The sequence below is a fragment of the Carassius auratus genome, linkage group LG49B, assembly GCF_003368295.1.
Source record: "Carassius auratus strain Wakin linkage group LG49B, ASM336829v1, whole genome shotgun sequence".
NCBI classification, from domain to species: domain Eukaryota; kingdom Metazoa; phylum Chordata; class Actinopteri; order Cypriniformes; family Cyprinidae; genus Carassius; species Carassius auratus.
In genome coordinates this window covers 549,740-574,034 of record NC_039301.1, presented here as the reverse complement: position 1 = coordinate 574,034, position 24,295 = coordinate 549,740, and the positions used below count along the sequence as shown (strand labels likewise).

At 40.9% G+C, this 24,295-nt stretch overlaps 1 protein-coding gene and 1 pseudogene across 1 annotated transcript; both read right to left on the bottom strand.

Moving 5' to 3' along the window:
• Nucleotides 1–5,513: 5,513 nt before the first annotated feature.
• LOC113068723 (tripartite motif-containing protein 16-like) lies at nucleotides 5,514–12,227 on the bottom strand (annotated as a pseudogene).
• Nucleotides 12,228–20,963: 8,736 nt separating this feature from the next.
• Nucleotides 20,964–22,047, bottom strand: LOC113068760 (E3 ubiquitin/ISG15 ligase TRIM25-like; the record flags this gene model as incomplete). The annotated part of the gene is made up of 2 exons (XM_026241619.1): nucleotides 21,409–22,047; nucleotides 20,964–21,071 (listed from the first exon to the last, which is right to left on the bottom strand). Coding segments are annotated over exons 1-2 (681 nt in total), but the record flags the coding sequence as incomplete, so codon positions are not given.
• Nucleotides 22,048–24,295: the final 2,248 nt, after the last annotated feature.

The following is a 24,295-nucleotide window of genomic DNA, read 5'->3' as shown; positions in this document are numbered from 1 at the left end:
ACATCCATGGATGAGAGATTTGAAACACTCAACCAGGTGAAATCCAAATATGGAGTGTTGCTAAACTTCAGCACTGCCTCACAGATGTCTAGTGAATCTTTAAAGGCTCACTGCATGGAAGTTCAAAATACTCTAACCTTCAGAGATGACTATGACATCAGTGGAATGGATCTGGCACACGAGATTCAGAATTTACCTGATCTTCCATCAGATAAGATGACTGCATTTGAGTTGCTTTCATTTCTCTGTGAGAAAAACCTGGAGGAACTCTATCCTAATCTTTGGATAGCCCTAAGAATTGCAGTCACCCTGCCTGTAACAGTAGCATCGTCAGAGAGGAGCTTTTCAAAATTAAAGCTCATCAAAAGCTACCTGAGGTCTTCAATGTCACAGGAACGTTTGAGTGGATTGGCCATCATGAGCATAAATCATGATGTGGGGAAACACCTGTCCTATGATGACATCATTGATGATTTTGCCTCAAGAAAGTGCAGAAAAGGAATATTTTGATGGTAGGATTTTAATTCAAACATTCAAATGTTTACGCATTTGTAACATGTAACGAGTAACATGTAAGATTGTGTAAATGACTGTTTAACTAACTATGTGATATTCTTCTCAGTTTCTTCTAGACAGTCCAAATAGACTGGTGTTGCCCATACTGATGCCGAAAATGCCCAGGCTGTAGAGAGAACCTAAGTTAATCCCAAAAGCCAAAGCTCAGAGTTATAATTTATTCTTTTCTTCTTATTTATGTTTACGTTAATATTCACTTACTTAATAATATTCACTTGTTATCTTAATATTCTATAGGAAATACTCTATTCAATAAATATTGTTTGTTTGAACCTCATTCTGTTCTATATTGTTGTTCTATATTGTCGACTGTTTTGTTTAAAGGAGGGAGGATTGTATTGGGATCACTGAAGTGTCAGGTGTGACTGTGTGGCAATGGCAAATGGTTTACATAGCTCACGGCGTCACGGGTCAGTTAGAGGGCCCCTTAGCAGAATTTTGCTTAGGGCCCCAGGGAGGTCAGGATCGGCACTGCTCCTGAGAAAAGCTGGCCATTTCACGGCATGAATACAGAGACACAGAACACACAACTGCTCAACTACACTTTCACTTTCTTTTCCCCCTTGAGTCATGTAGCAGTTTAATATATGTCTAAAAAAATCCCCTAACTCCCCCATCAAAAAAAAAAATCCCACCTATAAGAGCCACCTAAAGTGGGAATTCTCCCCCATTTTCCAAAATGAAATGTCTGCCACTTTTGTTCTGACTGAGGGAAAAAAAGCATTACAATAAATCACGCTGCCAATGGTGATTAAATCTAACGATTGCTTAGCTCATATTTATAAAGGACTTAAGCCTAAAAAAATATGGAGACAGTTACATCCAAAGTTTTTTTTAGTACTCTTGCTTTTCTAGAACACTCAGTCTTATTCCAGAATTTATAATTTTCTGATTTCACCAATAATTGTCATATATTAGGCTGATTGCCTTTATAATACAATAGTAATTTCAGATCACACCTCTATATTATTTACTATTTATTAATATTAAATATTCCCCTGTGCCCTCCACCCTCCTTTTTACATCACTTCAGAAACTATACACTGATTTTATCTGGAATAATAAATGAGCTCGAGTTTGACTGCCACTTTTATACTCACCATACAATAGGGGTGGTCTCCAATTTCCTAATCTACAGTGGTATTATTGGGCAGGGCACTTGAGGTCTACTTTATACTGTTTTCTCCTGAACCCCGTCCATCTTGGTTGGACATTGAATCTTTCTTTATAAAGTAAAAACTTTATTTGACAGATTTCAATATTCTCAGAAAAGGCAAAGATGTTGTATCTCTTAATCCTAATCTCATTAATACTATTAAAGTCTGGTGTGATGTGCATAATTATTAAGGTCAGACAAATACTTTATCATGTTTTACCCCAATATGGGGAATTGAGAGCTTTAAACCTGCTAGATCAGACTATGGATTTAATCTATGATATAATAAAAAAGAATAAAATTGAGGATTTTTTTATAGGAAACTATTTAATGTAATTTATATAGGAAACAAGTTAATGTCAAAAAGGCCCCACTGGATTATGAGAACTTTTTTTACTCCAATTAGGTTAAACTAAATTTGTCTGAACGCTCCAGACTCATGCATTAAATGCACATTTGTCACGATCCGGTCTTTGAACTGCCGTAAATTCACCACACAGACTTTCACACTACACAATACACCCTGGACTACATTTCCCATGATACATCCCATGATAAAAATCACACCATGCATCTGAGAAAAGTCTCTCTCACACACACACACAGACACACACACACACATACACACACACACACACACACACACAGCACAATCATCGGACACGCTTTATAAGCATTGGACTTTTGTTCAGCGCTTATCACTCTCCTAGTTTCATTGGATTCCCCCTCTTGTCTACCCCTCTGGATATTAGACCAAGATGGCGGAGCGTACACATCGCAAGGCTCAGCGTCTCTCTAGTTTTTGCAATTTTGCAGTATTATTTGCTTCTCAGGCTGCCTGTGGCTCTCACACGGACAGCAACATCTATACCTCCTCTGTACTGAATTACATCACCATTGACAGTGTTACAACAGAAAAACAGATAACAACTTACCCTAATCAGAAGCCATGGATGAACAAGGAGGTGCGACTTCTGCTGAAAGTCCACAACACTGCCTTCAGGTCAGATGACGCTCAAGCATACAGTAAATCCAGGGCTAACCAGAAAATGGGCATCAAAAAGGCCAAGTACTGCTACAAGCTGAAGGTAGAGGAAGACTTTTCCAACTCTTATCCTCGACGCATGTGGCAGGGCATCCAGATCATCAGTGACTAACAGTGACAGCAAGGAGACGGCCACCAAAATCACTCCCTTAGCAGACCACCAACCTCTCAAACTCACCTCCACAGATGTCCACACTGCATTGAGCCGGATCAGCGCACGCAAGGCTGCTGGCCCTGATGGCATTCCAGGACGTGTGCTTAGGGCATGTGCAGAACATCTTGCAGGGGTCTTCACGGACATTTTTAACCTGTCCCTCACCCAAGCAACTGTGCCAACATGTTTTAAGTACGCATCCATTGTGCCAGTACTGAAACACTCCTCCCCAACGTGCCTGAATGACTATCGCCCCATAGCACTCACACCCATCATTATGAAGTGTTTTGAGCAACTGGTCCTAGCACACCTCAAAGACTCCCTCCCACCCACACTAGACCCACACCAATTTGCCTACCGTAAAAATAGGAGCACAGAGGATGCAGTTTGCACAGTGCTGCACTTCTGCACTCATGCACTTGGACAATTACAACACGTATGTTAGGATGTTGTTTGTTGACTTCAGTTCAGCATTTAACACCGTCATTCCCTCCAAGCTGACCACAAAACTTGGAGACTTGGACATTAACACCTCCCTCTGCAACTGGATCATGGACTTTCTGATGAACAGGCCTCAGCATGTTCGGTCAGGCCACACCTGCCCCACCACCATCACACTTAACACCGGCGTACCACAGGGCTGTGTGCTGAGCCCATTCCTTTACTCCCTTTACACCCACAACTACAAGCCTGTGCATGGATCCAACTTCATCATAAAGTTTGCAAATGACACCACTGTGATTGGCCTCATCAGTAACAACGATGAGATTGCCTACATGGAAGAGGTACACCACCTGGCCACATGGTGTGCTGACAATAACCTGCTACTTAACACCAGTAAGACAAAGGAGCTCATTGTGGTCTTCAGAAAGAAGAAAGGAAGTAAGCATGACCCCATCCAAATTAATAAGATGGTTGTTGAACGTGTCTCAAGCTTCAAGTTCCTGGGACACTGAAGAAGAACCAGCTCTCTTCAGCCATAGTGGTGAACTTTTACCGGTGTGCGCTCGAGAGCATCCTGACCAGTTGTATCACAGTCGGGTATGGGAACTGCTCAGTGGCTGACCGCAAGGCACTGCAGAGGGTGTTGAAAACTGCCCAACCTATCACAGGGACACCACTTCCTGCTCTTGAGGACACCCAGAGTGCATACTGTAGTATCTTCTAATCTAATCTAATCTAATATTGTTCGCTCATTGAAGATCCATGCTTGTTACCTGATTGCCATTGTTTGACCACGTCTCTTAATAAAGCCTTGCATATGGTATTGATATTCCACGTTTCGTCAGCTCCATAACAATTCAATTCAAGTTTATATGTATAGCACTATTCCAATACAAATAATTGCAAAGCAACTTCTCAGAAAATGTTCTACAATATTTAGTAGCAGTTTACAGGTGGGGACTGTAAGTTTATGTGCATATGACAGGAACTTAAAATAATAATAAAAAACCAACTACATGGGGTTGTCCTAAGGTGCAGGAGACATTTTTATTTGATAATTTTTTTCCTTATAATATTGTACACTGTACTAGCACTCTTTTTTGACGTGTATACTTCAAGCAAAGTGTGTAATAGCTATGTATTGGAAAAAAGTGGAAAGGCCATCTGATGTACAGTGGATCGATAATATGTCTTTTTGTTTGTCAGTGGAAAAGATTATATATATAATTTAAAAGATAAATTGTCCTTTATTTGAGAATATTTGGAAACCCTTTATATCCTTTATCTTTTTATATTATGATTTGCTTCTTGTGAGTTTTTTTTTTAACTCTTATTAGTCTGTAACTATCTGAACTAACCCCCTTTTTTATTTTTATTTTTTTTATAAATAATAATTTATTTATTTTATATATTACATCTATTAGTTGTTTTTCCTTTTATTGTTATTTAAGTCATTGTTATCATGTAAAATAGATCTAACAATTTTATTGTATAATATTGTTGTAATATACTGGCATAATTTGTTACATCTCAATAAACAAATAGTTAAAAATTATATTTTCTCTCATTACAAGTTCTTAATTTTTGGAATCCGATTGCAGATTAATCAGGTACTGCCCAGCACTGCTGACCTGACACTCCAGCAAGTAAGGCAACTACTGAACACACACACATAAAAAAAGCATGGCAATAAAATCAGTGGCTCATGACATCGGAAGACAGAAGAACACAAAAACACTGAAAAATGTTGAAACATGAGCTGAATATTTAAATTATTTATTGACTGTGATTATCTGAATTGAAAGCTAATGATAGCAATAATAAAGCAATAATAAAAATATCTGATGTGACTCTACATTAAAAACGAAATGACTGATTTCAATCAAATCATAAAGAGGATGAGAAAAGAATAGAAACACATTGTCACTCAGCAGGACTCACACACTGATCTTACTGTCTATATGAGGATTTAATACACACATTTATTCTGATTCATGTTATTTCAGTGATAAAAGTTCAGCTTGAGTATTAATGTCTTGAAGAGAAAAGAAGAGACTCTATCACATCTACTGTTACTGATTTATCATGCAGCTCAAAGCATTATGGGTAGAATCTCTCGTCAGTCTATTCTGATTCATCAACACAGTTTCACTGATGATCCAGAGCAAACACCAAACCCAGGATAGAGCGGCTGAGTGAATGTGGTCTGGACTGTGTGGATGAGGTTCATTGTGTCAGAGACGCTGTAGAAGGACAGAGTTCCTGCTCTGTGATCCACAAACACTCCTATTCTCCTGCTGATGGACTCTACAGGGAGATCAGTCCATGTGTTATTGTGTTTGAAATAGTAATTGGAGGGAGTGCTGTACAAACTCCAGGACTGATCATTAGATCCAAACAAACCTTTATTACCCAATTCTTTCCTGCTGATGCTCTTATATGACACTGATGTAAATACACGTCCACTCCACTCCAGCTCCCAGTAACAGCGTCCATATACACACTCTTTACACAACACCTGAGAATGACTATCAAATCTGTCTGGATGATCAGGATACGGGTTGACGGTTCTACTGACAGCAATCACTTTGTTCCTCCCAGATAGACGGAGGTTTTTATTCACTGTGTTCATATCCAGAGTGAACTGATGGGAATCTGATGGAGATAAAAAAAAAACACATCAGAATCAGGAATTAAGAATCGGTTTGATCTTTTCATGTAGCTGAACTCTTCATGTTCAGTCTATCATCAGTTTCTCAGTACAGATGACCAGATATCAGTGCAAATCATCATTTACATCATCAGTTATAAAACTCTTCTTTCACCTCCTACAAGTAGAACATGAACACACAGAGTGAGGTTTTCTGCTTGTTTTCTTACTGACTTACATTGTAGGAAGTCGTTCCTGGTTCTGGGAACAATGTTGGTGAATGTGACTGTGGAAATCAACAGACATGAACAGTGTGATTCTCAAGTCAAGAGTAAAACATCAGAAAATAATCAGACATTTCTAATATGATGTTCTCCATGATATGAGATGATGATGGATTGGCTTCTGAGAGCAGATGAATCTCCAGGACTTTACCTCTGTCTGAGATCTTCTTGAGCTGCTCTTTGCAGAAATCCTCCAGTTTGTCTTTCAGCTGATGAACAGATTCTCTCAGACCATCAGAAGAGACGAGAGAACTAAAGGGATCTTCATTTACGTCTGTAGATTCAGGAGGTGCTGAGAGAGACTGGAAACTCTACAGAAAACAGAAATCAAACTCATGAGCTCCACACTTCACCCAGTAACCTGCAGGAACATCAGCAGTCACATTAGAGCTACAGATTCTAGTATTTGCAGCTTACACTATATGTGAACTTTCTAGAAAATAGTTTGGATGAAAAAACATCTGCAAAGAACATAAATGTCCATCTAACAGTTGCATACATCTAACAGCACATCAATGCAATGCAGTAGATTAGTAAAAAAAACAGCTCAAAGGTTATGGTTAGATTAACTAATATTTAGAATTTCAGAATGGTTAAAAAACTGAAACTTTATAAAAATTAGACTATATATTAGTGATCAGTCTCATTAGGATTCTTATGACAAAAAAATGCAAGGTGCCGCAAAATAATGCAGTGTTTGGTTTTGCATAAAATTTCCCCACGGTGCTGGCCCCACTTCTGCTGATGGTGGCTGCACTCGGGGGTTTGCAAGTGGATCTGGCAAAGGGAATGGAGACGGGTGAGTCCCTATCTCCTTCCACTTCCGCCAGATCTGACGGCCAATCTCTGGAGTCGGAAACACGCTCTGCGGTTCCTTCCACCCAGGGAGAGGGATCGACATTCCGCCTCTCTTCCTCCGAGGAGGTCGATGTGGAGTCTGTCGATAGGGATTCGCCAGCCCATTCAGCACAGTATGAGGAGCTCTTAGAGGTGGTTACTTGCGTGGTGGCCAAGCTAAACATCAAATGGCCAGCCGAGAAAACAGCAGAACTGCAGCGAAGCAAGCTTGATGAACGCTTCCTGCGGGCGAGTCAACCACCTTTTTTCCCGATCTGCATGAAGAGATAGCCAGATCGTGGAAACGCCCGTTTTCAGCCCGCCTCTACACCCCCTCATCAGATTATTATGGCGTAGTGGGGATGGGAGAGCACGGATATAGAGCGATGCCTCGGGTTGAACAGACGCTTGCGAGCTATCTGTCCCCCGGAGCTGCTTCATCTCTGAAGGCCCCGGCGTTGCCCTCCAAGCCGCTCAGACCAACTTCTGCATTGGTGAGCAAAGGGTATGCAGCAGCAGGGCAGGCTGGTGCATCTCTGCACACCATGGCAGTGTTACAGGTGTACCAAGCCGACCCACTAAAAGAGCTAGACGAGGGAGAGGAGATCAAGTCCAATGATATTTCTGAGCTGAGACAGACTGCTGATCTCTCCCTCCGCGCCACCGAGGACACCGCCCGAGCGATTGTGTGGTCCATGGCAGCTATGGTGGCCGCGGAGAAACATTTATGGCTGACCCTGTCCAAAATGAAAAAGCGGGACAGGGTCTGCCTTATGGATGCCCCAATCCAGCCTTCTGGCCTGTTCGGCTACGCATTCAGTACTGTCGTCGACAGGTTTCAGGAGGCACGCAAACAAATACGTTCATAACGTTCCATAAGTTCCTCCCTCGTCGCTCTCTCGGGGCATCTGGGCGGGGGATGCCCCAGCCACATACCAGCTCCTCGTACAGAGAGGCTCAAAAACAAGGCTCTCGGCTGAGGACTTAGACAACAGAAGGTCAGGGCTTCACAGGGCAGTCTCTGCTGGGGTAGAGCGGCATACACCGCAGTACATGGTGCCCTTCTCGCCTCAGCCCCCTCTAAGGGCCGGTCTGCCAACCCTGCCAGTGTTCCAGGGCACGCTAGCCTCGCTGTCAGTATCTTCTGCCCGATGAGATTCTCGCCGCCCCTGCGGGGGCCTCTTACACCAGAGGTCAGTCTTGAGAGACTGATTCCCTTAGTAGATTATTTAGCAGCATGGAAACTACTGCCAAATGTATCTTAATGGGTCCTGCACACAGTAGAAAAAAGCGTATTCAGTTTGGCTCTACACCGCCAATATTCAACGGGGTTACTCCGACGATAGTAGGCCCCGAGCAGGCTCTGGTTATGGAACAAGAAGTGAAAACCCTATTAGGGAAGGAGGCCATCGAGGTGGTCCCTCCTCAAGACAGGGAGTCCGGGTTCTACAGCCGGTATTTCATAGTTCCAAAGAAGGATGGGGGATTGCATCCGACCATAGATCAGCTGGTCTTAAATTGATCAGTTATGAGACTGAAGTTCAAAATGCTCATGATCACGCATGTTGTAGCTCCCTTCGGCCTTGCACTCTCGCCCCACAGGTTCACGAAATGTGTAGATGCTCTGGTTCCTCTGCGCATGCAGGGCAGCCGCATTGTCAACTATATCGACGATTGGTTGATTTTAGCTCAGTCAGAGCAGGTTGCGGCTTGACATCGAGATGTCGTTCTCACACATATGAGGGAGCTGGGTTTGCCTCCGTCCCTTGGAAATGTGGAAGAAACCTTGGTTTTTGAATCAGGGCCCGGTGGTGGGAGCTCCTTGTCAGTTGGGGTGCGATCATGAGTGGCCACCCTGCCCGTGGTCTGTGGAGAGGTCGCCATCTGACATGGCATATCAATTGTCTAGAGATGCTAGCAGTTTATCGTGCACTACAGCACTTCCTCCCAGACCTAAGGGGTCACTATGTGTTGGTGCTCACCGACAACTCATCGGTGGTCTCTTACATCAACCACCAGCGAGGTCTGCGTTCGTGCCCCTTGTACAAGCTGGCGCACCAGATCCTTGTTTAGTCCCAGGGCAAACTCCTCTCATTAAGAGATTCCTTATATATTCCTGTGAAATTAAATATGGGAGCAGACATACTGTCAAGGCAGGGGCCAAGGCCCTGGGAATGGAAACTTCACCCCAAGGTGGTGAACCAGATATGGAGAATTTTTGGCAGAGCTCAAGTAGATCTCTTTGTGACTCAAGAGACATCACAATGTCCCCTTTGGTTCTCTCTAGTTCATCCAGCTCCTCTGGGACTGGACGCTATGGTACAGACCTGGCTGAGGCTTCATCTGTATGCCTTTTCCCCTATTGCTCTGCTTCCGGGAGTTCTGGCGAGAGTACGCCGGAACGGGGTCCGTCTGTTTTTAGTAGCCCCGTTCTGGCCGGGCCGAGTATGGTTCGCAGATCTGGTCTTGCTCCTCGACGGCTCACCATGGGAGATACCAATCAGGACAGACCTACTCTCTAAGACGCAGGGCACGATAATTCACCCTCGCCCAGAGTTGTGGAAACTGTGGGTGTGGCCCCTGAGGAGGCACAACTCATAGCATCCGGTCTCTCAACCGAGGTTGTTGAGACCATCTTCCAAGCCAGAGCTCCCTCAACGAGGAAACTGTAGACCCTGAGGTGGAAACTCTTTACCTCATGGTGCAGAGACCGCCAGCTAGACCCAGCTAACTGCCCAATTGGTACAGTTCTTGAGTTTCTACAAGCCAGGCTCTCTGCAGGGTTGACCCACTCCACGCTGAAGGTTTACGTGGCGGCCATTGCGGCCTACCATGTCCCTCTGCAGTGCGCTGAGGTTGAGACCTCCTGTACGGTCTCGTATTCCCCCATGGGACTTGGTTGTGGTGATAGAGGCTCTTTGCAAAACTCCATTCGAGCCGATTCAAGATATTTCAGACAGACATCTGAACTCATTTTTTGGGTGAACCATCCCTTTAAGACCCGATCAAATAAACACATTTTTGTCTGAAATCCTTGTGGAAGTGTTTACTAATATACCATGATCAAATTCATCATCCAGGCAAATAAAAATAAATTTGATCAGCATTGAAGATCACCTGATCTAACTTTTAAAAAGTTGAAAAGTTAGTTGAACTTTGAGCTGTTGGGGGCGCAAGTGGTGTTTGACAGCTGAATTTATGTTCCAGAAGAAAGAGCTCAGAGAAATGATTCCTAAGAGATTTCCAAAGCTGATAGCCATTTGTAAGTGGCGTCTTTTTTAAAAGATGATGATCATAATAACACATAATAACATAAAATGGTATAATAATGCACTTGCTCAAGTCCCCCCTGACCCTGTTCTTCTAGATCTGTGTTACCTGCAGGAACTGGATGTGATGTGTGTGTGAAAGCTGCTCCAGCTCAGCATCTCTCCTCCTCAGATCATTGATCTCCTGCTCCAGTCGCTCCAGTCGTTCTTCAGCTCGACTCACTGCAGTCTTTTCCTGATCTCTGATCAGTCGTATCAGCTCAGAGCGGCTGCTCTCAATGGAGCGGATGAGCTCAGTAAAGATCCTCTCACTGTCCTCCACTGCTGTCTGTGCAGAGCGCTGTTAAGACACACAGTGATTCAGCTTCAGTGAGTCTGAACTGAGACGGAGACAAACTTCTCTTCTTCTCCAGACTCACCTTATGAGACTCCACAGTCTCTCTCAGCTGCTGAAGATCTTTCTCTCTCTGCTGGATTCTCTGCTGGAGCGTCTTCTGTGTCTCCTTCAGCTGCTTCTGCAGGACAAATAGATGGTAGTGAATCTCACAGAGAACTACTGGCACTAATCATCATAAGTGTTTCTGCATCATTAATCTCCGGCTCTATACAGAAGTCTGAGTATTACACTGAGTATTAACTTGATCACTAGTTTTAAATACCTGTTTCTCTGTCCTCTGTGCTGCAGCTGATACAGTGTTGTGGTTTATATGGTCATCCATACACAGCACACAAATACATTTCTGATCTGTGTGACAGAAAACCTCAAGAAGCTTCTCATGTTTCTGGCAGATCATCTCCTGCAGTCGTCCAGTGGCTTCAGTCAAATTGTGTCTCTTTCCTTTAAACCAACTCTCATGTTGTTCGAGGTGATTCTGACAGTAAGAGTTCAGACACATCATACAGGACTTGACAGCTTTGTATTTTCTTCCAGTACAGACGTCACACTGCACATCTCCAGCTCCAGCGTCACAGTCAGCAGGACGTTTCCTCCTCTTAAGTTTCTTCACCAGTTCAGCCAGCATGGTGTTTTTGGCTAAAACAGGTCTTGGACTGAAGGTCTGTCTGCACTGAGGGCAGCTGTAGACTCTCATCTGACTCTCCTGATCCCAGTAGTCTGTAATACAACTCTTACAGTAACTGTGTCCACACTGGATGGTCACTGGATCCTTCAGGAGATCCAGACACACTGGACACATGAACTCATCCTGAGAAAAGCTGGCTTCTGCCATTTTACTGAATGAATAGAGACACAACACAGAACAGCTCAACTACACTTCAGTTTCTCTTTCCTTTAAGTCATGTGATTCTGGTTTCCTGTGTTTATGTTTGTGTTTGAGTGACGTGTGTAAAACAGGTGTGTCTGTGAGTCTGTACATAATGAAATGTCTAGTAGATGTCAGTTTCAGACAAACACTCAAAAAGTACCAGCGACAAAGAAGCAGGACTATAGCCTTGAAAACGTGAACAAACACCATCCACTGTTAAGCAGTGCTGTGTGGATTACTAACAAATTGTAGTTTGTTACTGATCACATATTATATAATAAAAACTCTAGTTAGTAACAAAGTCACTCAGTTTATTTATTCTGACTGCTTTTTAGATTGCTTTTTTTCTCAAACTTGTTTTTAACTTAGCATTAAACATACCATATTGATATAAATTATCAACATTATGAAATGCATCAAACATTATATTACATTACTTTGGGCCATCAGTGGGCTCCACCACTGGAGTTTTGATAATTCTTCCCGCACTACATTTCCCATAAGCCCAGTGCCTGGTACTGATCACCCTCTTACACCTGAAGCTCATTAACCCAGCTATTTATAGCAGGCCCACACTTAGGCTCTTTGCAAAGTCTTGAATTTGCCTTGGTGAACATTTCTGAGAACTTGTATTTTTGGACTGCCTATTGTTATTACCCTGCCTGCCTTTGTTACCGATCTTTTGCTGCTTGCACCTAGGACTGTTAACCTTATATTGGATTATCGTTGTAGTTTGATTGCCGCCTGCCCTGACCACACGCCTGGTAACTGTTTATGATTCTTTCTGCCCTGCTCCACTGCCTTACCTGTTATTGTGATGAATCAGTACACATGCAAATGTGATGTGAAATTATTGAAATATTAACTTTGTATCTGATCATCAGTGAATCAGGACATGGCACATTTAGACTTGGCAACATCAAGTGACTTCTCTATCTGGATAACTGATCGGATCGTTGTTTTTTACACAATATTCAAATAAGTCTTACACCATCTATTCTCACCTGCTTGTGTGCTCCGTGATGAAAATTTAACATCTGTTTCTATATTTCCCTTTCTCCGAGTCTACATACCATAAGAGAAGACCAGACCTAAACAGTAACGGCACCATGAGCACAACCGATCCATTTCAGGAGATCAGGAATCGTTTGCAAAAATAAAACTTCCTGCTAAAACATTGTTAGAACAATGCACTCAGTTTTATGAACTGTTTTATAATCAATATATAATTTACATAAAATAATGATTAGAGGTTTGAAATATTTTTGTCAAGACTTCCAGAACCAACAGTTACTAAAGTTCACTTGATATGATGAAGACACAGTATTTCAAAGCTACACATCCGTGATCTTATGGATTAATTTAGTCCATAACGAAATATGTCTTTTAATGAAACCTCATCAAAAGGTATCCTAAAAGATAACTCACAGGACTGAGTGATATACTCCTCAATAGGTGAACTCCCCGTCGCAATTTGAGTAACTGGTCGACAGGGTCCATACTTGGCCAAGGTCCTTTAGGAAAGCCGCTGGATCTTTGTGTGTTCAGACCAGGGGTCTCACATTGTGTACGCACAAAACAGGCCACTTCCTACGCAAAAGACGGGATTTATAATTACAAAGTTGATGGGAAGATTTGCGCATCTCCACACAATCTCTGATCCATGCGTACGCACACTTTTACTACAGTGAGAAAAACTGTAGTTTTCATTTTGATATAAATAATAAGATTAAAAATGACACTCATTAATGGAGATGAGCACTGAGATCACAAACAGTCAATATGCAGAAGTTAAAGATTATATGAATAGACATATTTGTAGTGGATGTGATATTTTTTGATTAAACTAAATTGCAGATCTCACGTTATGTGAAAATATTTTTAGTGAGAACAAGGAAATGAATCATTATCAGCAAAATGGCATAAATGTATTTTATTTAAAACTATTAAAATAGCCTACTATTTGGCCAGTGTAAAAGAATGAATCAACTCCTTTCTAAAAAGCTTCTCCGAGAAGTATTTTACACAATTTTGTATTTATGCATTTTTTAATATATTTATTCTAAAACATAACAAGGATACTGGGTTATTTTAAGAAATGTAAATTGTTGGCAGAAATGGAATTTATAGTCCGTATTTCCCTAATGTCTTGTACCTTTGATGGAGTTAAACATGGTGTCACATGGATGGGAATATGCCTGGCAATGATATGCAGACGAGGTTATGCATAGTAAAACTACACATTGCAAACTCCATACATAGTGATTTCAGGGAGGAGATGGGGAGGAAATGCACGTACGCACAATCTTTCTCCAACTGACATTCATAAAAGGATTTTTGCGCAGGTTCTGGTGTGCGAATGGTTTTATAAATCTGAAAACTTTTGTGCATTTGCAGAATCTAGCTTTTGTGTGTACGTACACTTTTAGGACGAATTCTAGGCACCAGGCAATCAAATCAAGTGTGCAAGCATTAATCTTACTGTCATTATAAGGATTTATTACATACATTTATTATGACATGTTGTCACTGACAGACATTCAGCTGCAGTATTAATTCAGTTCAAGTTTATTTGTGTAGCGCTTTTCACAATACAAATTATTTCATAGTAGCTTTACAGGAAAATAAGTTTCTATAATATATTCAGTAGTAGCTTGTCAGTAGTGACTACGTCAAATTGATGTACATATGGCAGAAATGTACGGTAAAATTCAGTTAAAGACAAAATCAAACAGACAATGAACATTATTAACAGCAATGATTATATGTTGCAAATTAAATTAAATTGTGTCATTATATGTTGCAAAAAAAATTAAATTATGTCATTTAATCAAACAATTAATTTCATGAAGAAAAAAAAGAGACTCTATAGCATCTCATTGTTACTAATTTATCATGCAGCGCAAAGCATTATGGGTAAAATATCACGTCAATCTATTTTGATTCATCAACACAGTTTCACTGATGATCCAGAACCAACCAAAAACCCAGGATAGAGCGTCTGAGTGAATGTGGTCTGGACTGTGTGGATGAGTCTTATTGTGTCAGAGACGCTGTAGAAGGACAGAGTTCCTGCACTGTGATCCACAAACACTCCTATTCTACTGCTGATGGACTTTACAGGGACAGAAGTCCATATGTTATTGTGTATGAATGAGTATCTGGGAGAAGTGCAGTCCAAACTCCAGGACTGATCATTATATCCAAACAAACCTTTATTATCCAATCCCTTCCTGCTGATGCTCTTATATGACACTGCTATACGAACACCTCCAATCCACTCCAGCTCCCAGTAACAGCGTCCACACACACTCTCTCTACACAACACCTGATTCACATCAAATCTGTCTGGATGATTAGGATACGACTGATCTGTGTTAGTGTTAGTAATCACTCTGTTGTTCTCAGAGAGACGGAGGCGTTTATTCACTGTGTTCAGATCCAGAGTGAACTGACGGGAATCTGATGGAGATAAAACACATCAGAATCAGGAATTATGAATCTGTTTGATCTTTTCATGTTCAGTGTATCATCAGTCTCTCAGTACAGATGAACAGATATTTGTGCACATTATCATTTACATCATCAGTTCTAAAACTCTTCTTTCTCCTTCTACAGGAACAACATGAACACACTCAGTGAGGTTTTCTTCTGGTTTTCTTACTGACTTACGTTTTAGGAAGTCGTCCCTGGTTCTGGGAACAATGTTGGTGATTGTGACTGTGGAAATCAACAGACATGAACAGTGTGATTCTCATGAACCTGCATCCATTCCTAAGACATTTCTAATTTAATGTTCTCCATGATATGAGATGATGATGGACTGGTTTCTGAGAGCAGATGAATCTCCAGTGGTCTCATTTATAAACGTTGCATACACACAAAATGGGCATAATATATGCGTACGTAATTTTCCACGCACATATCGTGATTTATAAAAAATAAACCCGATTCCAAAAAAGTTGGGACGCTGTAGAAACTGTGAATAAAAACAGAATGCAATGATGTGGAAGTTTCAAATGTAAATATTTTATTCAGAATACAACATAGATGACATATCAAATGTTTAAATCTAGAAAATGTATAATTTTAAGGGCAAAATAAGTTGATTTTAAATTTCATGGCATCAAAAAAGTTGGGACAAGGCCATGTTTACCACCGTGTGGCTTTTTATAACAGTCTGCAAACGTCTGGGGACAGGAGACAATTTGCTCAAGTTTAGGAATAGGAATGTTGTCCCATTCTTGTCTAATACAGGCTTCTAGTTGCTCAACTGTCTTAGGTCTTCTTTGTCACACCTTCCTCTTTATTAAGCGCCAAATGTTTCTATGGGTGAAAGATCTGGACTGCAGGCTGGCCATTTCAGTACCTGGATCCTTTTACACAGTCATGATATTGTAATTGATGCAGTATGTGGTCTGGCATTGTCATGTTGGAAAATGCAAGCTCTTCCCTGAAAGAGACGATGTCTGGATGGGAGCATATGTTGTTCTAGAACTTGGATATACTTTTCAGCATTGATGGGTCCTTTCCAGATGTGTAACCTGCCAATGCCACATGCACTCATGCAACCCAATACCATCAGAGATGCAGGCTTCTGAACTGAGCACTGATAACAACTTGGGTTGTCCTTGTCCTCTTTAGTCCGGATGACATGGCACCCCAGTTTTCCAAAAAGAACTTCAAATTTTGATTCGTCTGACCGCAGAAAAGTTTTCCACTTTGCCACAGTCCATTTTAAATGAGCCTTGTCCCAGAGAAAACACCTACACTTCTGGATCATGTTTAGATATTGCTTCTTCTTTGACCTATTGAGTTTAGCCGGCAATGGTGAATGCCATGGTGGATTGTGTTCACAGACAATGTTTTCTGGAAGTATTCCTGAGCCCATGTTGTGATTTCCATTACAGTAGCATTCCTGTATGTGATGCAGTGCCTTCTAAGGGCCTGAAGATCGTGGGCATCCAGTATGGTTTTCCGGCCTTGACCCTTACGCACAGAGATTGTTCCAGATTCTTTGAATCTTTGGATGATATTATGCACTGTAGATGATGATAATATCAAACTCTTTGCAATTTTCCTCTGAGAAACTCCTTTCTGATATTGCTCCATTATTTTTGGCCGCAGCATTGGGGGAATTGGTGATCCTCTGCCCATCTTGACTTCTGATAGACACTGCCGCTCTGAGAAGCTCTTTTTATACCCAGTCATGTTGCCAATTGACCTAATAAGTTGCAAATTGGTCCTCCAGCTGTTTCTTATATGTACATGTAACTTTTCCGGCCTCTTATTGCTACCTGTCCCAACTTTTTTGGAATGTGTAGCTCTCATGAAGTCCAAAATGAGCCAATATTCGGCATGACATTTCAAAAGGTCTCATTTTCAACATTTGATATGTTATCTATATTCTATTGTGAATAAAATATGTTTACGACATTTGTAAATTATTCCATTCCTTTTTTACTCACAATTTGCACAATGTGCCAACTTTTTTGGAATCGGGTTTATAATTACATAATTTAATTAACAATAAACATAATTTTCCTGTGATGTTATTTTATGACAGTGAGGAGTGCTATAGGTGCACAATAATTAAACTTTAAACTACACAGATCACATGTTATGATAAATATTTTAGCGAGAACAATGATTGATGATGCACACTTACTGTGATATTATGGTGGACACTGCTGGACAGAGGTGTTAATGTTGTGTAAAGTCATCTTTCTACAATACTTTGTCAGTGATGCGCCGAATCAGACTATACACTGCAATAAATATGGGCTTATCTGTTTCCACTAAAATAGCTAAAATATTTGTATCTTATCAGCAAAACTGCATGCATTAAATTGAAATTCTGGTCATTGTAAAAGAATGAGATCATCTAAAATATATCTGAGAACTACTTAAAACAATTTTTAATGGATATTTTTAGATATTTATTCTAAAACATAGCAAGGATACTATTTACCTACTGTCTCCGTGTTAAACATGGTGTCACGTGCATGGGAATTCACATGGAAATGATATGCAGATGAGGTTATGCATAGTAAAACTATGTGTTGTTAGCTCCATATTTGGTGATTTCGGGGAGGAGACGAGGTGGAGATGAACGTATGCACAATCTTCCCCTGACTGGAATTTATAAAGAGTTTTTTGTGCAGGTTCTGACGTACGCATGGTTTTATACATCTGAAAACTTTTGGGCGTACGCAAAATATAGCTTTTGTGCCTACGTGAAATTTTAGGATGAAATCTACGAAGAGTTTTATAAATGAGACCCCAGGACTTTACCTCTGTCTGAGATCTTCTTGAGCTCCTCTTTGCAGAAATCCTCCAGTTTGTCTCTCAGCTGATGGACAGATTCTCTCAGATCATCAGAAAAGACAAGACAACTGAAGGGATCGTCATTTATGTCTGTAGATTCAGGAGGTGCTGAGAGAGACCTGAAACTCTACAGAAAACAGAAATCAAAACTTTTGAGCTCCACACTTCACCCAATAACCTGCAGGAACATCAGATTTGTGCGGCTCTTGTTGAGTTGATCTTTAGTAACTCACCTCAATCCAGCCCCTTTCACTGCAACAGCTTAATTTTTCTCATATTCATTATATCCCACTAGAGCTACAGATTCTAGTATTTGGCACTTACACTATATGTGAAACTTCTAGGAAATAGTTTGGATAAAGATCTGCTAAAAACTAGAGATGTTCCGATACCCTTTTTCTCTTCCTGATACCAATTCCGATTCCTGGGCTCAGGGTATCGGCCGATACCGAGTACTGATCCGATACCTTAGTGTGTATCTGTATATACAGCTGTATATACTACTTGAAACAAAAATCTAAACACTGCAAACTAAAAAAGGTATTTTAGTTTTACAATATAACTGTATAAAAAACTCCAACAAATAAGTCTAGGAATATAAAAAATGATATATTAATCAGATAATCTCTTTACAACAAAACAAGTAAAAAACAAGCAACCGTCTAGGCATAATTATTATTATTAATAGACACGTATTACTACATATTACTACATAGTTATTACTACATAGAGACATAGCTAAATCTACTGTAGGCTACAACAGTAGCTTAATATATTGTCAATTTACTCGCCATGAACATCTTTGAGTGACTGTGTGTATGATATGACAGTTTTCTCAAATGAAACGGTAAATTCTCATGAAGTGACGGTATATGCGTTCATGTCCTCATATAGTGACACACGGCATGAGACTACAAAACAGCGAGCTCCCGCGCATCTGCGCCCGTCACCCACAGAGATGTAGAATTTGCAGGAGTAATATTTAAATAGTATTTTGCAGTTTAAGATTCTCCGACACTAGTATATATTCAGCTACAGTCTGGAGCCCTGCACTTAGACTAACACGGAAGCGACTGAACGCAGCTGCGGGTACCGAATATACTCAAACTTACTACCGGTACTACAGAGACGCTGGTATCATCACATTTTTAAATTTTCAGCACCGACTTGGTAGTGAAGTGCCAGTACTTGTGGCATCCCTAGTCGCCGTTTTACTGTCTGGTTGGTCCAGTCTGAAATACTGCTAAACAGCAGACATACCGCTAACCACTGATGTATAATATAGAAGCGGCTTCACTGTCTGTTGGCAGTTTAGAAAGCGATGAGCGATCCAGTCATATATAGATCAGTGCTGCTAACGCGTTTTCGTTTCTTCTTCGCTGCTCTAAACAGGGGTTGCTTGTGGCAACACAGCACAACTTCCTGTGTTTGCAATGCATTCTGAGCAGCGAAGAAGAACCGTGCAGCGGTTAGGCAAAGCTAGCGGTCATAACTAGGTCTTGAAAATGGTATCGGATCAGTGTATGAGTTCATGTACTCGCCGATGCCGATGCCAGAATTTTGTTGTGGTATCGGTGATATTTCCGATACTAGTATCGGAATTGGAACAACTCTACTAAAAACATCAATGTATATCTAACAGCTCCAGTGGCCACTCGTCGGGGAAGGAAGGGGAGGCACTGCTTCACCATGATTTTGAGGTAAAAATGGGAGGAGGTTGATTTAATGTTAACAAAATTCACAATCAATTTTGGTGCATGAAGCCTTGTAGTCCCCTACAACGGCTAGCCGTCCTTCTGGTATCAACCAATCATCATAGAGACGAAAAATTACGTGATATTAGTTTTAATGTCTCCCGCTGCGCTGATAATGTACCAAGTACTTATGCTGAGTAGCGATATTGAATATTTGATTGCCATCAGATTTACCAAGTTCTCATTCAAACAGTATAAATAAAAATTTTAAATAAAGTGAAAACATGTCTAAGATAATATAGGCTACAACAGTCAGCTTAATTAAATGGCCCAACACACAGCTCTCTTTAAACACAGACTGTTGAGAAGGGATGAAAGTTTGCTTTAAGTGATAGTCCGGGTAAGTGATATTATATTATATTAGCTTACTGTGTGTCGTTTTCTTTACGTTTTCTTACTAAAAGCAACCAAAAAGCCATTTTAATGTGGTCAAGCAAATAATAGTAATAATAATAATAATAATCGGCAGGGATCCGAGACCAATACAATTAGTGTGCCTCCTCTATTTTTAAACCCACAAGCTGCCACTGAACAGCTCAAGCACATCAATGGAGCCTGATTGTAGGGATGAGCAGATTTGCTTAGGAAAGGCATAGAGTAGAATGAACATTTATAACTTTAGAGCAGTTAGAGAAATTTCAAAAGGACCCTTGAAGGGTAGTGAAGTGTGGTGGTGCTAGAGCTGTTTGACTGCCAAATATCTTCAAGAAGAAAGAGCTCAGAAAGAGACTTTCAGAGCTCAAAGTCATTTTTAATTGGTGTCTTTTTCAAAAGAAGATGATCAGATGAGAGTCTGACTGATGATTATATAATAAGACACTCATGAAATGTGTCTCTGTGAGTCTCTGTCACAGCAGGATCTGCTCAAGTCCACTATGATCCTGTTCTTATAGATCTGTGTTACCTGCAGGAACTGGATGTGATGTGTGTGTGAAAGCTGCTCCAGCTCAGCATCTCTCCTCCTCAGATCATTGATCTCCTGCTCCAGTCGCTCCAGTCGTTCTTCAGCTCGACTCACTGCAGTCTTTTCCTGATCTCTGATCAGTCGTATCAGCTCAGAGCGGCTGCTCTCAATGGAGCGGATGAGCTCAGTAAAGATCCTCTCACTGTCCTCCACTGCTGTCTGTGCAGAGCGCTGTTAGGACACACAGTGATTCAGCTTCAGTGAGTCTGAACTGAGACGGAGACAAACTTCTCTTCTTCTCCAGACTCACCTTATGAGACTCCACAGTCTCTCTCAGCTGCTGGAGATCTTTCTCTCTCTGCTGGATTCTCTGCTGGAGCGTCTTCTGCGTCTCCTTCAGCTGCTTCTGCAGGACAAACAGATGATAGTGAATCTCACAGAAAACTACTGGCTCTAAATCAACACATGGACGGATGAATCCAGTAAAAGTGGAACTGATAACTAAGAGCTGTAGGTTCAAACTCTTGAAGGGATGATTGATGGTTTACCACTATTGTACATCTATGAATAAATATCAAAACCTCTTTCACGCTACAAGTGTAAGTATTATAAAAGTGAAACTGAAACAGACATAAAGCTTCAAATTTAAAGTTTTTCTCCATTAATCTGTGGCTCTATACAGAAAACAATCTGACTGTTGGATCACCACACTGAGTATTAACTTGATTGCTAGTGTTAAATACCTGTTTCTCTGTCCTCTGTGCTGCGGCTGATACAGTGTTGTGGTTTTTATGCTCATATTTTGTACACAGCTCACAAATGCATTGTTGGTCAGTAATACAGTACATTTCCAGATGTTTCTCATGTATCTGGCAGATCATCTCCTGCAGTCGTCCAGTGGCTTCAATCACTTTGTGTGTCTTACGCAAATGAATTTCCTGATGATGGTCAAAATGAGTTTGACAGTAAGATTCCTGACACATCAGACAGGACTTGACAGCTTTGTATTTTCTTCCAGTACAGACGTCACACTGCACATCTCCAGCTCCAGCATCACAGTCAGCAGCAAGTTTGGTCTTCTTGAGTTTATTCACCAGTTCAGCCAGCACAGTGTTTCCAGCTAAAGCAGGTCTTGGACTGAAGGTCTGTCTGCACTGAGGGCAGCTGTAGACTTTCTTCTGATCCTCCTGATCCCAGCTGCCTTCAATACAGCTCTTACAGTAACTGTGTCCACACTGGATGGTCACTGGATCCTTCAGGAGATCCAGACACACTGGACACATGAATTCATCCTGAGAAATTCTGAATTCTGCCATTTTACTGCTTAAATACGGAGACACACAACACACGACAGCTCAACTACACTTCAGTTTCTCCTTCCCTGAACTGGTGATTCATGTTTCCTGGTTCTGTTTGAGTCATGTGTGTAAAACAGGCATATCAAGTCTATAAAGCATGATTTGTCTATTAGATGCCAATCTCAGGCATACACCCAAAGAATACAAGTTACAGAGAAGCAGGACAACAGCCTTACAAAGTGCAGAAATACTGTATCCTGATTACTATACTTACAGGTACATCTAAAAAAAATATTTCCTAGAAAGAGTTATATTTGTAATTTAATTGTAAAAAAGCAAACTTTCTTGTCAAGTCAAGTCACCTTTATTTATATAGCGCTTTAAACAAAATACATTGCGTCAAAGCAACTGAACAACATTCATTAGGAAAACAGTGTGTCAATAATGCAAAACAACAGTTAAAGGCAGTTCATCATTGAATTCAATCAGGACCACTTCTGTCAAGTATATTTATGACAATTATAATTGCATACAGTTAGTGTTGGCGGTATGGTTATGTTCTGGGCAACACTCCACATGCCTGTCCATGCAGCCATGCTTGGACAGAGTGGGGAGAGCAGCAAGATAAACCCCCCTGGCAAACAGAACAGAACCATTATAAGCAGACATAATTACAATTCACAATTACATGAGTTGTAAACAAAATGTGATAGAGACTGCTTCCAATGAAGAGACTGTCAAGAAAGAACAAAGTTAGATCGGATAACAGGTTCAGTTGGTGGAGTTGGGGTTGGAGGAGGAAGTTAATTGCAAGCAGCGATGCGATGGAAGAGACACTGAATAATGGGAATTTAAATAGACCGCAGGTGATAGGTGTCAAGACTGGATTGGTACACGTCAGGAACAGCTGACTGTCAGCTGATGCAAGCGTGACTAACGTGGCCTGACTGAACTAACGTGATGCTCGATTTCAGTGTTGTCATCTCTGTTCAGTTTAAATAGTGTCTGTGCATTTATCTGCAGTCAAGTCAATGATATCACTGTAGATGAAGTGACCCATAACTAAGCAAGCCAGAGGTGACAGCGGCAAGGAACCGAAACTCCATCGATGACAGAATGGAGAAAAAAACCTTGGGAGAAACCAGGCTCAGCTGGGGGGCCAGTTCTCCTCTGACCAGACGAAACCAGCAGTTCAATTCCAGACTGCAGCAAAGTCAGATTGTGCAGAAGAATCATCTGTTTCCTGTGGTCTTGTCCTGGTGGTCACCTGAGACAAGGTCTTTACAGAGGATCTGTATCTGGGGCTCTAGTTGTCCTGGTCTCCGCTGTCTTTCAGGGCAGTAGAAGTCCTTTCTAGGTGCTGATCCACCATCTGGTCTGGATACGTACTGGATCCGGGCGACTGCAGTGACCCTCTGATCTGGATACAGACTGGATCTGGTGGCCACGGTGACCTCGGAATAAGAGAGAAACAGACTAATATTAGCGTAGATGCCATTCTTCTAATGATGTAGCAAGTACATCGGGTGTTATGGCTTGTATTCTAGATTCAATGCACACATATTTAAATATTTCAGATCTTCTTTGTTTTAATGAAGGTTATGACTTTCAGTCTCTCAAAAAATTAGAATATTCCATTTTGAGCTTGATTACTTTGATTAATTTTGAGTATAAATACTGGGTACCTCCTGGGCTAGTTTATAACATGCAACCACAATTAGGGGAAAGACTACTGACTTGACAATTGTCCAGAAGATGATCATCTTGAGGAGCTGAAGGTCACTATCAAAGCAACCTGGGCCTCAATAGCGCCACAGCAGTGCCACAGGCCGATCACCTTCATGCCATGCCGCATTGAAGCAGTAATTTGTACAAAAGGAGCTCCAACCAAGTATTGAGTGCATAATTAAACCTACTTTGTAGATCTGGAACATTTCTGTTTTGTAAATCTTTATTTGATTGATCTTTGAGAAAATATTAGAATTTTTGAGATACTGAATTTTTAATTCCCTAAGCTGTAAGTTGTAACCATCAGAATTAAAACAAAAAACTTTTGTTTTTGTGCAATGAATCTTCAATATAAGAATGTTTGCTTTTAATTAAATTTAACTAAAAAACTAAAAACTCAGTAATATATTCTAGGTTACTAATTTTAGATAACGTGTTCTCACTGTTTTTCTAGATTACTTATAATCAAACTTGTATTATATCTATATAGCATATATATCAGACTGACATCATTGATCTGCCTCCTGATGGTGAATGGTCCAATATAGCGGGGACTATGCTTGCGGCAAGGTTGATGGAGACGAATGTCCCACGTGGATAACCA